The sequence below is a fragment of the Anopheles maculipalpis genome, chromosome 2RL, assembly GCF_943734695.1.
Source record: "Anopheles maculipalpis chromosome 2RL, idAnoMacuDA_375_x, whole genome shotgun sequence".
NCBI classification, from domain to species: domain Eukaryota; kingdom Metazoa; phylum Arthropoda; class Insecta; order Diptera; family Culicidae; genus Anopheles; species Anopheles maculipalpis.
The window spans coordinates 90,705,160-90,717,367 of record NC_064871.1 but is presented as its reverse complement, the minus strand read 5'-3'; the positions used below and the strand labels follow the sequence as shown (position 1 = coordinate 90,717,367).

Here is a 12,208-nt window from a genome sequence, read left to right as displayed (position 1 = left end):
TTGTTGCCAAGCCAAATCCCTTTCATTCTTCAATTATAAGAATAATTTACCTTTTCAGACGATGGACGATAAAATTACACAAATCGTGTACCAAAATACCGGTAACGCACGGAGGACACGAACACACACAATCTCACAGTAAAATGCAAGGAAACACGGAGCGTTCGAACAACTACTTGCGTTCAGTTGGACGGGGTTTTTCTTCCTGTGAGTACAATGATCTGATCACGGATCTGTTGGTCTCAATTGGAGCAAAATTCAGCAGACGCCGAGTGTGAACGCTGCTAAAGGAGCGTTTACACAATGCTTTAATATTCGTGAGCTTGTGAGCTGATGAGCCAAGTTTGGTGAGAAACGTTTCATGTTGCTGCTCACCATGCAAGGCCGTACAAAATATCATCGTTTGCTTGCTTTTCATCAGCTTTGTATTGAAAAATTATCCAAAAATCGATTCGTTGGACGAAATTTCCCGGCATCTCAGTTACATAGAACCTTTCCTGCAAATGAAAAATTTGACACAAGCAGAGTTACCAGTTCCATGCACAATTAACAACATAACAACGATCTATTTAATGGGACTATTTGGCCTAAGCGTTAAGTCACACAGACGTTCGCAAATTTGAAATGAAAGAGACAAAGCAACAAATTCCAATTGGTTCACCATGGCTCAATTTTATGTCCTTTTTGGAGTGAGCTTAAATTTTAAATTTCGTACCGTGTAGACTAGCCATAAGCAAAGCTTTTCTGTGTACACGCAATGTGTCAACTCGCTCAAGGTGTTTATAGTTCAAACGATTTGTTTTGGTATGAAAAGTTTCACCGTTAATTTAATTAATTAGAACAAATTTTTATCAAAAGTGGACGAGAATTAGTGTATTCCACATGCAATTTGTCCTATATTTCGGCACCATATCAAGCAAATACAACTAGAACAGCTTCGTAGTTGAGATTGATTGCAACAAAGCATTCAAAACAAATCGCCGTAACTATCCATTTTTGGACGAGAAGTGAAGATTAATTTATGCGATTATCACCCACACTTCTCGCAAATGAGCAGCAAACAGCGCACGTCGAAGTGGTGAAAGAAAAAATCCATCATCACTATTATCTCCGTCGGCGCCCAGCACCGGTGCAACTGCTCTGATCGATAACAGGAACATTGTCGTCCGGATTCGCGCTCAGTTCTACTCGATTCACCGATCATAGCGGACGTAAGGCTTTCACTCACCGGTACATCGTTTCCATTCTACTAACAATGGCACCGCAGGTTCCATCTGTTCGGCTCAACAATGGCCTTGAAATGCCCGTCCTAGGGCTTGGCACGTACATGGTAAGAAGCGGCTACGAGATCGAGATAATACGAATCCAGCAATCGTGGATGCTGAAAAGGCGACGACAGGCGAGTTGTAACTCAATTTCCTTATCTTCCACAAATGACTAAAATAGGCGACGGAAGAGGAAGGGGTGGCGGCAGTCAAGATGGCCATAGACGAGGGTTATCGCCATATCGATACGGCATTCTTCTATCAAAATGAAAGTCAGGTCGGCCAGGCGGTACGGGCCAAAATCGCTGAAGGCGTCATCAAGCGGGAAGATGTGTTCATCGTTACGAAGGTTTGTAAGAAAAAAAGTAAATGATGATGTTCTGTGGAGATTAATACCTTTCCAATCCCTTATAGGTGTGGAACACATATCACGCACCGGAGCTTGTGGAACAAGCGTGCCAAAAATCGCTCGACAATCTCGGTCTCGATTACATCGATCTGTACCTTGTGCATTGGCCGATGGGATGGAAATTTCACGGTTGGACACCGAACGATTTCCTACCGATGAATGCGAATGGCAAATCGATCGATTCCGATGTCGATTATCTCGATACGTGGAAAGCGATGGAAAAGTTGGCCCGGTCGGGTAAGGTGAAGAGCATCGGTGTATCGAATTTCAACAGCGAGCAGCTGACGCGCCTACTGGCTAATTGCGAGATTAAACCGGTTACCAATCAGGTTGAGTGCAATCCTGGCATTAATCAGCGGAAGTTGATCGAATTCTGCCGCAAGCATGACATCGTCATCACGGCGTACAGTCCACTGGGAAGGCCGAACTTGGAAGATCCGGTCGTTGGTAACGAGGGCATTCCGAAGCACGCGCTGGACGATCCACGTGTGCTGGCGATCGGAAAGAAGTATGGCAAGAGCGCAGGGCAGGTTGTGTTGCGCTATTTGGTGGAACTTGGTACACTGCCGATACCGAAATCTTCCAAGCTGGAGCGCATCCGCCAAAACATCGACATCTTTGACTTCAAGCTGACCGAGGAAGAGATAAAGGTGATGGATGGATTCAATACCGGTGGCCGTACGGTGCCATTTAATTTCAGTAACCAGCACAAATACTTCCCATTCAACCTGGAGTACTGAGCGTAGACGATGTGTATTTGTTTGTCCGCTTGATGTCCTGCTTTCCCCCTTCCTGCACTGCAACGAATCGGCTCTAAGGTCACCTATGAATAGTGTTTCCTAAAATGTTATGCAAATAAATGTTGATTGTGCAAGTCATTGTGTGCCATGTGAGCAAACGTAAAGATAATGTGCATTGATGGCGTCATAAAACGCGGTAATCATCATAAAAAGTGCATTTGCAGCGATGCAAGCAAAGCACGATCATAGTAGGCCGGGTAGTTGTTCTAGGCCTTGTAGAGCAATGCATTTGTTTACTTTGATTTGTATTGCGTTTGCTTGGCGATTGCTGTTCTTATGATCACTGGAGAAAACGCACGCTCTCAGAGTCCCCAGTTTATTGAGGTGAGGCCTCCCGGTAGCTCTCGAGCTCGCTATCCAACACTATCGTTGAGAATTGATAAGCGATATAAATTCTTGAAGTTCAAGTAGTCAGACAAACATAAGCAATGAAACGTCAAGAGTGTATTTGAATTCATTAAACAATGAAGCCATATTTACTCTTTTCTCATACTAAAAAAATCTTCTACACTTAATGAAAAGCGAAGGTTTTGTTTTATTTAAAAAAAAACTCCATTTTTTCACCATCCCAAAAGAATAAGGTTATTATGACCTTCAAAATTCTATGTTGAACGGGTAGTACTTGTGCGACTTCAGGGGCAAAAATGGAATCGTGCGTACCGAGTGAAACGAGGCAAGATATTCAATTTCTTCCTCATTCAGCTTGAAATCACAAACATCAATATTTTGCCGCATGCGTTCATCGTTGGTTGAGTACGGAATTGGTATGGTTCCGATGTCGAGCTGAAAGATATGACAAATATTAATATAATTACAATTTAGTTTTCAACCACGCTGTTTCACTTACCAAATATCGGAGTATAACTTGTCCACCAGTTTTTCCATACTTTCGACCTATTTCCAACACCTTTGGATCGTCCAGTGCATTACGATTACCGTACGTTGTCCTATGCGGTCTTCCCATCGGTCCGTACGCCGTCACAACGATACCACGCTCCTTACAAAACGCAATCAACTTGCGCTGATCGTAACCCGGATTTGCTTCCACCTGATTAACAACCGGCTTTACGGTAGCTATCTCAAGAATACGGTCGATTTGTTCACTATTAAAATTGGACAGTCCGATACTGCGCACCTTCCCGGATGTAACCAGCTTTTCCATCGCTTTCCACGTTTCCACGTAATCTATCTCATCGAACAGCATGTTCCCATCCGCATCCTTCGGTTGCATATCGCCGTACTCGTACCCGGCAAACTGTAAACCCATCGGCGAATGCATCAGGAACAGATCAATGTATCCAAGGTCAAGCATATCGTATGATCGCCGGAATGCTTCCTCAACGTGCTGCGGATCGTGAAACGTGTTCCACAGTTTGGTCGTTACGAATATGTCTTCACGGCGGATAACACCGTCGGCGATCTTTGCCCGTACCGCTTGCCCGATTTCGACCTCATTCTCGTACAGGAAAGCCGTATCGATGTGCCGGTACCCGATGTCGATCGCTTTCTTTACCAGCTCCACACACTGTCCTTGTTGGGCCTGGAATGGAGGATGTTCAAAAAGGATGTTAGTTTATTAGCTACCACTGGAATTACGCTTTCTACCGCTTATTACCAAATATGTCCCATAACCGAGGACCGGGATTTCGTGTCCATTGCAAAGACGAACCGTCGGCACTTGTTTTGACATTGCGATTAAATACGGAAACAGCTGATTTCTTTGGTTCTCGGTCCAATGAAGAAGCCGGCGCGCCGAACCTCCCTAGAGGTTGGGTGGGTGTTTATTTATTTATTGAATATTTTTATAGAATTATACACTTCGAAAATGTTTTTTTTTTACAATTTTTTAGTCTATTTTGTAAACAAGCTCTTGAATTAAATTTACAATGTATTCGAAGAAATAAAGTAAAATAAACAAATAAAATATTTTACCTTCTGATGCAACCGTAACGATCTTATCGGAGTTATAAAAAGTCATTGAAAAATTATATAAACCAACGATAGCTTTATTCTTTGAGTGATCTAATGTTTGCCGTTGTAATATCACGCCCAGCTGATAAAGCTTCACTTCTGCCCTGTGTTACGGCAAACGCAATAACGTGTGTTTTTATTGGAGCTCCAATTAAAACTCTGCATTGAACGGATAGAAGGGATGTGCTTCGGCGGTTTCAAATTTCACCAACCGCTGTCCCGTGTTGAGCGAATCCAGCGAATGGACCTCCTCCGGCGTAAGTGAAAAGTCAAAAATGTCCAAATTCTGACGAATGCGTTCCGGGTTGCCCGACTTTGGGATGGGCACGGTTCCAATTTCAACGAGATAGCGCAATAGAACCTGGGCCGGTGTTTTACCGTACCGTTCCGCAATGGCAATCACTCGCTCATCTTCGAACGCATGCTTGGGAGCTTTAGATTCCTCCAGGCCAAAGGTTGTCCCCGGTCGGACCAGTGGACTGTAGGCAGTTACCACAACTTCACGATCTTTGCAGTACTTGATCAATTTTTTCTGATTCAGTCTTACATGACATTCGACCTGATTGGTCACCGGTTTGATGGAACCATTCTCGATAACTCGACGCAACTGTTCACTGTTGAAGTTGGACACACCCAAACTACGCACGCGTCCCGTATCGAGCAGCTTTTCCATCGCGTTCCAGGTGGTGACATAGTCAACTTCGGTAAGAACGGTCGCTCCGTTCGTATCCACCGTAGCACCAACGGGAGAATGCATAAGGTAAAGGTCCACATACTCTAGACCGAGTTTGGTCAGCGAAGCATCAAACGCTTCGCGAACCTGGGCCGGTTCATGTGAGGTATTCCAGAGCTAATAAAAAAGGACATAAAAGACGAGGATCACTTCTTTCCATTCAAACCAACATAGAGCTGTTGCTCCACCACTAACCTTCGTAGTGATGAAAATGTCCTCACGCTTGATCGTACCATTCTCAATTTTTTCCCGCACAGCTTGACCAACTTCGGCTTCGTTCTGGTAAAGGGAGGCAGTATCAATGTGCCGATAGCCCGCGTCAATTGCTGTCTTAACCGCATCGATACAGTTCTGTCCTCGCAGCTAGAACACAAAAATAACACATTATCAACCACTCGACTAATTTCTTTCAGTACACTCACATTGTAGGTGCCGAGCCCAAGAACAGGCATTTTTTGCCCATTGTTCAGGGTCACAAGGGTAGCGGTCACGACCATGCTTTCTTTCGGGTTTGTTTAATTTCTGCACTTAATTCTGACAAACTAAACGCTATCCAAGCAATGTTGATGGTTATATATACTAGCAGGCTATGACAAATTTCTACTGCGCAACATAACCACAAAACATATCCACAGACTCGAACGAACCCGAATGATACGCTTATTGTGGTTTTACGCTTAGCGTAGGGAGATGCTATTATCAGCATGAATAGGCATAAAATTGGAATACAATCTGAGACGTTTCTAGATGTCCGCTAAAGTACATGAGGAACCTTTCTTCTTGTTTGCATTGCTTGGCTTTGTTAGTACAGGCTTACTAATGATGCTCGTTTGGTGCATCCAAGTTAGCGTGTGATATTTAGCACAAATCAAGGGCTTGCAGTAGAACAGTTTGTATAACAAAAAAAGCATCATTTCAAATTATTTTAAAACCAAGCATTTGCGTTTATTATTTTCAAATTCCAGCTAGAAAATTCAACTCTCTATTCTTCCTTCTCGAACGGATGATGCGGATGTCCAAATGCGCTCGATTCCGGACAGATGCGCCCATTTCTTTCCAATCCAGCCAACCGTTTCATGTCTTCTTCATCCAGCTGGAAGCTAAACACATCAAAGTTCGACACAATTCGTTCCTTCGTCACCGACTTTGGAATAACGACGTGTCCCAGCTGGATCTGGTAGCGAATCAAAATTTGGGCAGTAGTTTTGTCATACTTTTTGGCAAGCTCTCCCACCACCGCATCATCCATAAGTACTGGGTCGTCCGCTTTCACCCAGGGTCGAGCTGGCGAACCGAGTGGACTGTAGGCCGTTACGATGATACCGTTCGCAGCACAGAACGAAGTAATCTTGGACTGGTGTAGATAAGGATGGCACTCGATTTGATTCGTTACCGGCGCGATCCGTGCAATGTCTAGCACGCGCTGCACCTGCTTGGCGTTAAAGTTGGACAGACCAATGTTTCGCACCAACCCGGCATCGACGAGCTTCTCCATTTCGGGCCACGTGTCTACGTAATCGGCGTCCGAAAAGAGGAAAGTTTTACCATCCGGACCCATTGGGAACAGCTCCGATCCTTCCTTATAGCCCACCGGCCAGTGGATTAGGTACAGATCGAGATAATCTAGTTTGAGATTTTTCAGCGTAGTTTTACAGGCACCTTCAACTAAATCCGGGCGGTGGAAGGTGTTCCACAGCTTACTCGTCACGAAGAGATCCTCTCTGATGGGCAAAACGGAAATGGAAAAATGGAATGAATGGTCCGTCCAAAGAGAATCTGTCTAGCTTAATCTATTTTCCATACCTCTTCACGACACCTTCAGCAATCTTTGCCGCTATCCCTTCGCCAACTTCATGCTCGTTTTGGTACACATGAGCACAGTCGATGTGCCGATAGCCGACGTCAATGGCATCCTTCACCGCCTGCGCAACCTGTCCCGGGGGAGACTGTAGGAAAAATAAGAGCAAACAAAAAAAATGCCAACATCACCGAGCTGTGTGTGTGTATGCCTTTTCTACCATCTGCAGCGCAATATACTTACGTTCCAGGTACCCAATCCGAACATGGGGATGCTGTTGCCGTTCTTAAAAATGGCATTCGGAACCACGGTACAAGCCATGCTTTATTGCTTCTAAGTTGATGGAAAAATGGAAACCTTTTGTGGACTGTTTTGGCTGTTACAATGCACCGGCTTCTTCTTTGATTATCTCAAAAGAGACTGGTTTCGAGAGCGCTGGCTAAACACAAACTGAAGCGCTCCGATGAGGAAGATCGTGCGTATATGGTCTGTTTATATAAATAGTCCATTATGCCGGAGAGTGGGAGACCCGACTCGACAGGAGAGCATAGAAGTTTAGCACACCCATTTAAATCGCCCCCCGTATTGATTAGAGCAGATCATCTAATCTCTCGCGTAGATCCGCTGTCGCTCTTCGGTAGAGAATGTCGAAGATGATTGGATTTCTACAAAGGAAAAATGCATCGCAAAAATAGGATTTTTTTAGTTGTTTATAAAATTAACAGTCATTCTTCAGTGATAGCTATTTCCTTTTTCAATAAAGGAATTAAAATAAATATCCACAACCGCAGTAGTGTGTCATCCATGCGATTGTTAGTTGATAGCGGCTTAGCTACATAACTGTTATACGATGTGTTGCTAAAAAATTGCAATTTCAAAACACTATTTCCCGAAATGATTCAAATTATTCATTTGTAGTATATTTCCCCTTCTTATTACATGTTCAAAAAAGCCTTGAAAAATGTTGCAATTCAATACTAAAATAAAAATTCAAATATTTTCTAACTGTCATCAAGCACGTGTTTGGAAAACACAAAACCACGTGTTGCGCACGAATAACCGTTCAAATATGGTTCAAAATGTACAATGAACGTTTTCGAATTGTTCGGATTGTTAGTAATCAAAGAAAAGCCTGGAAAATCTTACTATTTCACAACGTATGTGTATGTACGAACACACGCACAGCACGATGATGATCGTTGTAACCTTATAATGCGAAGGTTTGATCGCCGGTGTCTTATCGGAAATGGTAAAACATCGATAGTGATACCAACAGCACCCTTCGACAATGTGTAACATTTGGCTGTTCTTCTTTTTTTATGATGCGTCTTTAGGCTGGCCAGCAAGAGGTCTCTAATCTAACTACGGGATCGAATTTCCTTTCGGGGTATGATTGTGGGAGATACAGAGAAAAAAGGTGGTCTGACCAAGACTGGAAAAAAGAAGGAACTGGGCAATAAATAGATAGACTGAAATGGTACAATGAAGAACACAAATGGATCAATATTTTATTTTTAAACTTTTTAGAGATTAACGATGACGTCCTCCCAGTTTTTCCCTTCACGCCAAGCTCTAATCGCAAGCCATTGCGTATTTTACGCAAAACAAACCCCTTTCTACGATCGGCAACCTTGTGTGCGTAAGGGCGTTTCAACCCCTGTACGTTTATGTGTGTGTTTGTACGCGCGCGCTTATTTTAGCGGAACGAAATTATTGATTGGACTGTTGACGGTCTAGATGCGTAGCAGCGAACAGCCCGCGAGTATCGAATTACACACGCATTTATTCCACACGCAAACTAAATCAATTGCCACCGTTTGTGTGTGAGTGCTTGGAGAGTCTTTGAGCTTTGAGAACTCGCTACCAACGTTCGGCATCATTATCTCGTGGCCCCGTGTGTGAGATAAGCGTGTTGTATTGTATAAAACTTGCCCGTCCGTTCGCCGGTTGTTTCAATTGTTGTTCGGTGTTGAAGCGCGTAGGACGTTCCCTTACGTGGTTCCCTTGTAGATTGTTGGTGCTTTTCTATCAGTGTTAAGTGTGCGTGTGTGTTACCTGGCATCGTAATGGCATCGAAGGTTCCATTTGTGACGCTGAACAACGGGCAAAAAATGCCCATCCTCGGTTTGGGAACTTGGGGCGTAAGTATTGGAGGGTACTGCCTCCTACGCTTGGTGTTCCGAAATTACATAATTCAACCAGTGCAGTTCCAATTGGTGGTCGGAAATCGATGAAACTACAAAGAAGCTCCATGGTGCACCACACTATCGATTTGATTGTTCAATTATTTAACGAATGTCTATCTCAACTCGTTGAATGTTTACCTTTATGTCGCTATCCGTCCAACTTCTTTACATCGATTGATTGCATAGCTAGGGATGCTCTGAACAACAAAAAAGGGTAGGCCATGAAGTGTGGAGCATTTGAATGACATTGCAAATGTGAAGTAATGCAAGCAAAAGCGGTCGGTTGAAGGAGACAGCTGTAGATTATTTTCCAGTTTACTTTGATTGCTCACTAAACAACAGCACAACATTCGCGGCTTCCTGTGCTGCACTAGTGCGTGTGTGTAAACATAAAGGGCTACTACACCAATACCGGTGTGCGCCGACCGGCTTTTGTCGTCGTTAACCCTTCTGTGTACAACGTAGTGTAAATGTAAATGATTTATTTGAATTTTATACATAAAACTACGGGGCTGTCCGGTGGTGATGAGACAACGGCTACCGGCCTTCACAGGGCACTACCAACGGGGTTCAAATCTCATCAAGATCGTTCCACCGTAGCAAGGATAGACTATCCAACTACGTGGCGTGTATTATAGGCGTGTATTAGCAAGTTTAGTAAGCCATATGATGGCCGATGTGACCTAAGAAGGTCGTTAACCCAAGTGGAACATAAAACTACGACCGATAACTCAATTGATTGAATTTTTCTTGAATTCTACCTTTGAAAAGCAAGAAAAAATGGGCCACTCGAGTGGTGTCATGGCTATTTTTTCCGTTAATTTATGAAGGCTTTGATTTTCTGAAACCACATTTGCCTCTATATTCCTCATGGCTGTCGAATGGTACCTTCGCCAAGATTGTCCCAAACTCTTTTTTGAAACTTTTCGTTTATTTCCTACTCTGGCTCAGCTGTAAAATGATTGGATAACTATTTTACTGATTCCTACCAAAGTCGGTTGTGAGCGGATATAATGCCTCAGTTGTAATCGTCGGAATGATATCTAATTTTACAAATGCCATCTACTGCTCATTTTGAGTTATGGTTTTCTCATGGACGATGAGTTTTTTTTTGTTACAAGAATGTCTTGCACAATAGTCAAAAGAATGCCATGATGTCATTGCACACAAATATCGCCGTTAAAAAGCTTAGAAGCTGCCACGCAGAAAAAAGAGTGTTTATACTAAAATGAGCAAAGCTGAATAAAGTGATATATTTCTTATTATCCTATTTTCTGTTCCAGTCTCCCCCGGGTGAGGTTGCCCAGGCTGTAAAGGATGCCATCGATATCGGGTACCGCCATATCGATTGTGCCCACGTTTACCAAAACGAGCACGAGGTGGGCGAAGGTGTAAAAGCCAAAATCGACGAGGGAGTCGTGAAGCGCGAGGATCTCTTCATCACCAGCAAACTGTGGAACACTTTCCACCGGCCAGAGCTGGTCGAAGGTGCTTGCCGTACGACGCTGAAGAACCTCGGTTTGGAGTACATCGATCTGTACCTGATCCACTGGCCGATGGGTTACCGCGAGGGCCCGGAACTGTTCCCGCAGGACGAGAACGGTAAAACGGCTTACTCCGATGTGGATTACGTCGATACGTACAAAGCGATGGAAAAGCTCGTTGGGCTCGGGCTGGTGAAAAGCATCGGCATTTCCAACTGCAACTCGAAGCAGGTGGAGCGTGTGCTGGCAGCGGCAACGATTAAGCCAGTTACCAACCAGATCGAATGCCATCCTTATCTGACGCAGAGCAAACTGTCGCCGTTCTGTGCCGAGCGCGGGCTGGTAATTACGGCGTACAGTCCGCTCGGCTCACCGAACCGTCCTTGGGCGAAGCCGGACGATCCGCAGCTGATGGAGGATCCGAAGCTGGTGGAGCTGGCGAAGAAGTACAGCAAAACGCCTGCCCAAATTCTTATCCGCTATCAGATTCAACGGGGCCATGTGGTCATTCCGAAGTCGGTAACGAAGTCGCGCATCGCGTCCAACTTTGATGTGTTTGATTTCGAGCTAACGAAGGACGATGTGGCACTGATCGATTCGTTCGACTGCAATGGACGCTTGGTGCCGATTGCGAGGTGAGTAATATGGAGTTCAGTCGTTCGTTTCTTATCACCACGCATGGGATAGGGTTATCTGTTAGAAGAAAAAAAAAAATGGCCGCTACTAATGGTGTGCTATTAAACGGCAATTTAGTTTAATTTTCGGTACTAACCATCTTATGCTTAATTGAGCTTTGATAATGTGTTCGATCTATGACCTTGTTAGTAATCCATTTTTTATTTCCATTTCCCTATACAGTGCTACCGGACATCCGCATCATCCGTTCGAGAACGACGAGTTTTAACTTGTTACATCACTGTGAATTTGAAATTGAAAGCATCATTGCGTAAAACATCTTTAAATCGGTTAATAAATCACCTTTGTATGTAGAGCGTACAAAATCGTTGTTTATTTTCCATTTCGAATGCCATGCAAAGAAAAAAAAAAAACAAACGGCTAATTTGTATACGTTGTTTGAACTTTTCGTTTATTAATTACTATTGAATTACGTTGATCTGTCGACCTTGCTCTGTGGTACATCCCAAAGGAGACGTTTACAATTTGCAGGCAAGTTAATAGCTATATGTACAGTACCGGAAGAAGAGCAAATCTAATTAGCGAAATTAAAATAAGATAATAATAATAACAGCAATAACTAGTAGCGACTTTCGCTAGGACAAGCTAACCATAAAACGTTGGAAGATATCAATAGTGATATTTTCCCCCTTTTCATACTACCCACCAGGACCGGTAGACGATGGAAATCAAATCACTTATTAGCTTAAGCAAAACTGTGGCCGACGACACCAAGCGCATATTCGTCCGATCCGAACGAAAATAATTATGGAGTGTTTCTTATACATGCTGCTGCTGCTAGCCAACAAGTAATATATGTTCAATGGTCAAAAAAGATAATACATTTCCACATGGAACTAGAAATAGAGCGTACGAGAAGCCGTACC

General features: G+C 43.6%; 8 protein-coding genes across 10 annotated transcripts in view; 4 read left to right on the top strand and 4 right to left on the bottom strand.

The window, feature by feature from the left end:
* Positions 1-12,208, top strand: part of LOC126568633 (coiled-coil-helix-coiled-coil-helix domain-containing protein 7) — a 492,112-nt gene that overhangs the window by 14,460 nt on the left and 465,444 nt on the right. The gene's annotated exons all lie outside the window — the stretch shown is intronic.
* The window catches only part of LOC126568053 (cyclic AMP response element-binding protein A), a 394,830-nt gene that overhangs the window by 38,784 nt on the left and 343,838 nt on the right, over positions 1-12,208 (bottom strand). The gene's annotated exons all lie outside the window — the stretch shown is intronic.
* Positions 1-12,208, top strand: part of LOC126568629 (protein anon-73B1) — a 793,767-nt gene that overhangs the window by 647,093 nt on the left and 134,466 nt on the right. The gene's annotated exons all lie outside the window — the stretch shown is intronic.
* Positions 1,245-2,415, top strand: LOC126568362 (1,5-anhydro-D-fructose reductase-like). Its single transcript, XM_050224826.1, has 3 exons — positions 1,245-1,330; positions 1,447-1,614; positions 1,680-2,415. The coding sequence occupies exons 1-3, from the start codon at positions 1,256-1,258 to the stop codon at positions 2,412-2,414; spliced, it is 978 nt and encodes a 325-aa protein (XP_050080783.1). The 5' UTR covers positions 1,245-1,255; the 3' UTR covers position 2,415.
* On the bottom strand, positions 3,069-4,199 carry LOC126568373 (1,5-anhydro-D-fructose reductase-like). Its single transcript, XM_050224838.1, has 3 exons — positions 4,090-4,199; positions 3,322-4,014; positions 3,069-3,257 (listed from the first exon to the last, which is right to left on the bottom strand). The coding sequence occupies exons 1-3, from the start codon at positions 4,162-4,164 to the stop codon at positions 3,069-3,071; spliced, it is 957 nt and encodes a 318-aa protein (XP_050080795.1). The 5' UTR covers positions 4,165-4,199.
* LOC126568381 (aldo-keto reductase family 1 member B1-like) lies at positions 4,592-5,675 on the bottom strand. Its single transcript, XM_050224850.1, has 3 exons — positions 5,601-5,675; positions 5,374-5,541; positions 4,592-5,295 (listed from the first exon to the last, which is right to left on the bottom strand). Exons 1-3 carry the CDS (start codon positions 5,673-5,675, stop codon positions 4,597-4,599), a joined length of 942 nt encoding a protein of 313 aa, XP_050080807.1. The 3' UTR covers positions 4,592-4,596.
* LOC126568372 (aldo-keto reductase family 1 member B1-like) lies at positions 6,160-7,334 on the bottom strand. Its single transcript, XM_050224837.1, has 3 exons — positions 7,220-7,334; positions 6,982-7,124; positions 6,160-6,899 (listed from the first exon to the last, which is right to left on the bottom strand). The coding sequence occupies exons 1-3, from the start codon at positions 7,295-7,297 to the stop codon at positions 6,161-6,163; spliced, it is 960 nt and encodes a 319-aa protein (XP_050080794.1). The 5' UTR covers positions 7,298-7,334; the 3' UTR covers position 6,160.
* LOC126568597 (aldo-keto reductase family 1 member B1-like) lies at positions 9,031-11,588 on the top strand. Its single transcript, XM_050225096.1, has 3 exons — positions 9,031-9,117; positions 10,446-11,281; positions 11,505-11,588. The coding sequence occupies exons 1-3, from the start codon at positions 9,043-9,045 to the stop codon at positions 11,548-11,550; spliced, it is 957 nt and encodes a 318-aa protein (XP_050081053.1). The 5' UTR covers positions 9,031-9,042; the 3' UTR covers positions 11,551-11,588.

What these genes read in the sequence shown, in the direction of transcription:
- LOC126568373 (XM_050224838.1), bottom strand. Translation starts at nt 4,164, where the DNA reads ATGTCAAAACAAGTGCCGACGGTTCGTCTTTGCAATGGACACGAAATC. An exon ending in TCGGTTATGGGACATATTTG is followed by an intron (nt 4,015 to 4,089) that starts GTAATAAGCGGT and finishes CCTCCATTCCAG; the next exon opens with GCCCAACAAGGACAGTGTGT. An exon ending in AAGTTATACTCCGATATTTG is followed by an intron (nt 3,258 to 3,321) that starts GTAAGTGAAACA and finishes CATATCTTTCAG; the next exon opens with CTCGACATCGGAACCATACC.
- LOC126568597 (XM_050225096.1), top strand. Translation starts at nt 9,043, where the DNA reads ATGGCATCGAAGGTTCCATTTGTGACGCTGAACAACGGGCAAAAAATG. An exon ending in TCGGTTTGGGAACTTGGGGC is followed by an intron (nt 9,118 to 10,445) that starts GTAAGTATTGGA and finishes TTTCTGTTCCAG; the next exon opens with TCTCCCCCGGGTGAGGTTGC. An exon ending in CGCTTGGTGCCGATTGCGAG is followed by an intron (nt 11,282 to 11,504) that starts GTGAGTAATATG and finishes TTCCCTATACAG; the next exon opens with TGCTACCGGACATCCGCATC.
- LOC126568372 (XM_050224837.1), bottom strand. Translation starts at nt 7,297, where the DNA reads ATGGCTTGTACCGTGGTTCCGAATGCCATTTTTAAGAACGGCAACAGC. An exon ending in TCGGATTGGGTACCTGGAAC is followed by an intron (nt 7,125 to 7,219) that starts GTAAGTATATTG and finishes TTTTTCCTACAG; the next exon opens with TCTCCCCCGGGACAGGTTGC. An exon ending in GCTGAAGGTGTCGTGAAGAG is followed by an intron (nt 6,900 to 6,981) that starts GTATGGAAAATA and finishes TTTGCCCATCAG; the next exon opens with AGAGGATCTCTTCGTGACGA.
- LOC126568381 (XM_050224850.1), bottom strand. Translation starts at nt 5,675, where the DNA reads ATGGTCGTGACCGCTACCCTTGTGACCCTGAACAATGGGCAAAAAATG. An exon ending in TTGGGCTCGGCACCTACAAT is followed by an intron (nt 5,542 to 5,600) that starts GTGAGTGTACTG and finishes TTTGTGTTCTAG; the next exon opens with CTGCGAGGACAGAACTGTAT. An exon ending in ACATTTTCATCACTACGAAG is followed by an intron (nt 5,296 to 5,373) that starts GTTAGTGGTGGA and finishes CTTTTTTATTAG; the next exon opens with CTCTGGAATACCTCACATGA.
- LOC126568362 (XM_050224826.1), top strand. Translation starts at nt 1,256, where the DNA reads ATGGCACCGCAGGTTCCATCTGTTCGGCTCAACAATGGCCTTGAAATG. An exon ending in TAGGGCTTGGCACGTACATG is followed by an intron (nt 1,331 to 1,446) that starts GTAAGAAGCGGC and finishes TGACTAAAATAG; the next exon opens with GCGACGGAAGAGGAAGGGGT. An exon ending in ATGTGTTCATCGTTACGAAG is followed by an intron (nt 1,615 to 1,679) that starts GTTTGTAAGAAA and finishes AATCCCTTATAG; the next exon opens with GTGTGGAACACATATCACGC.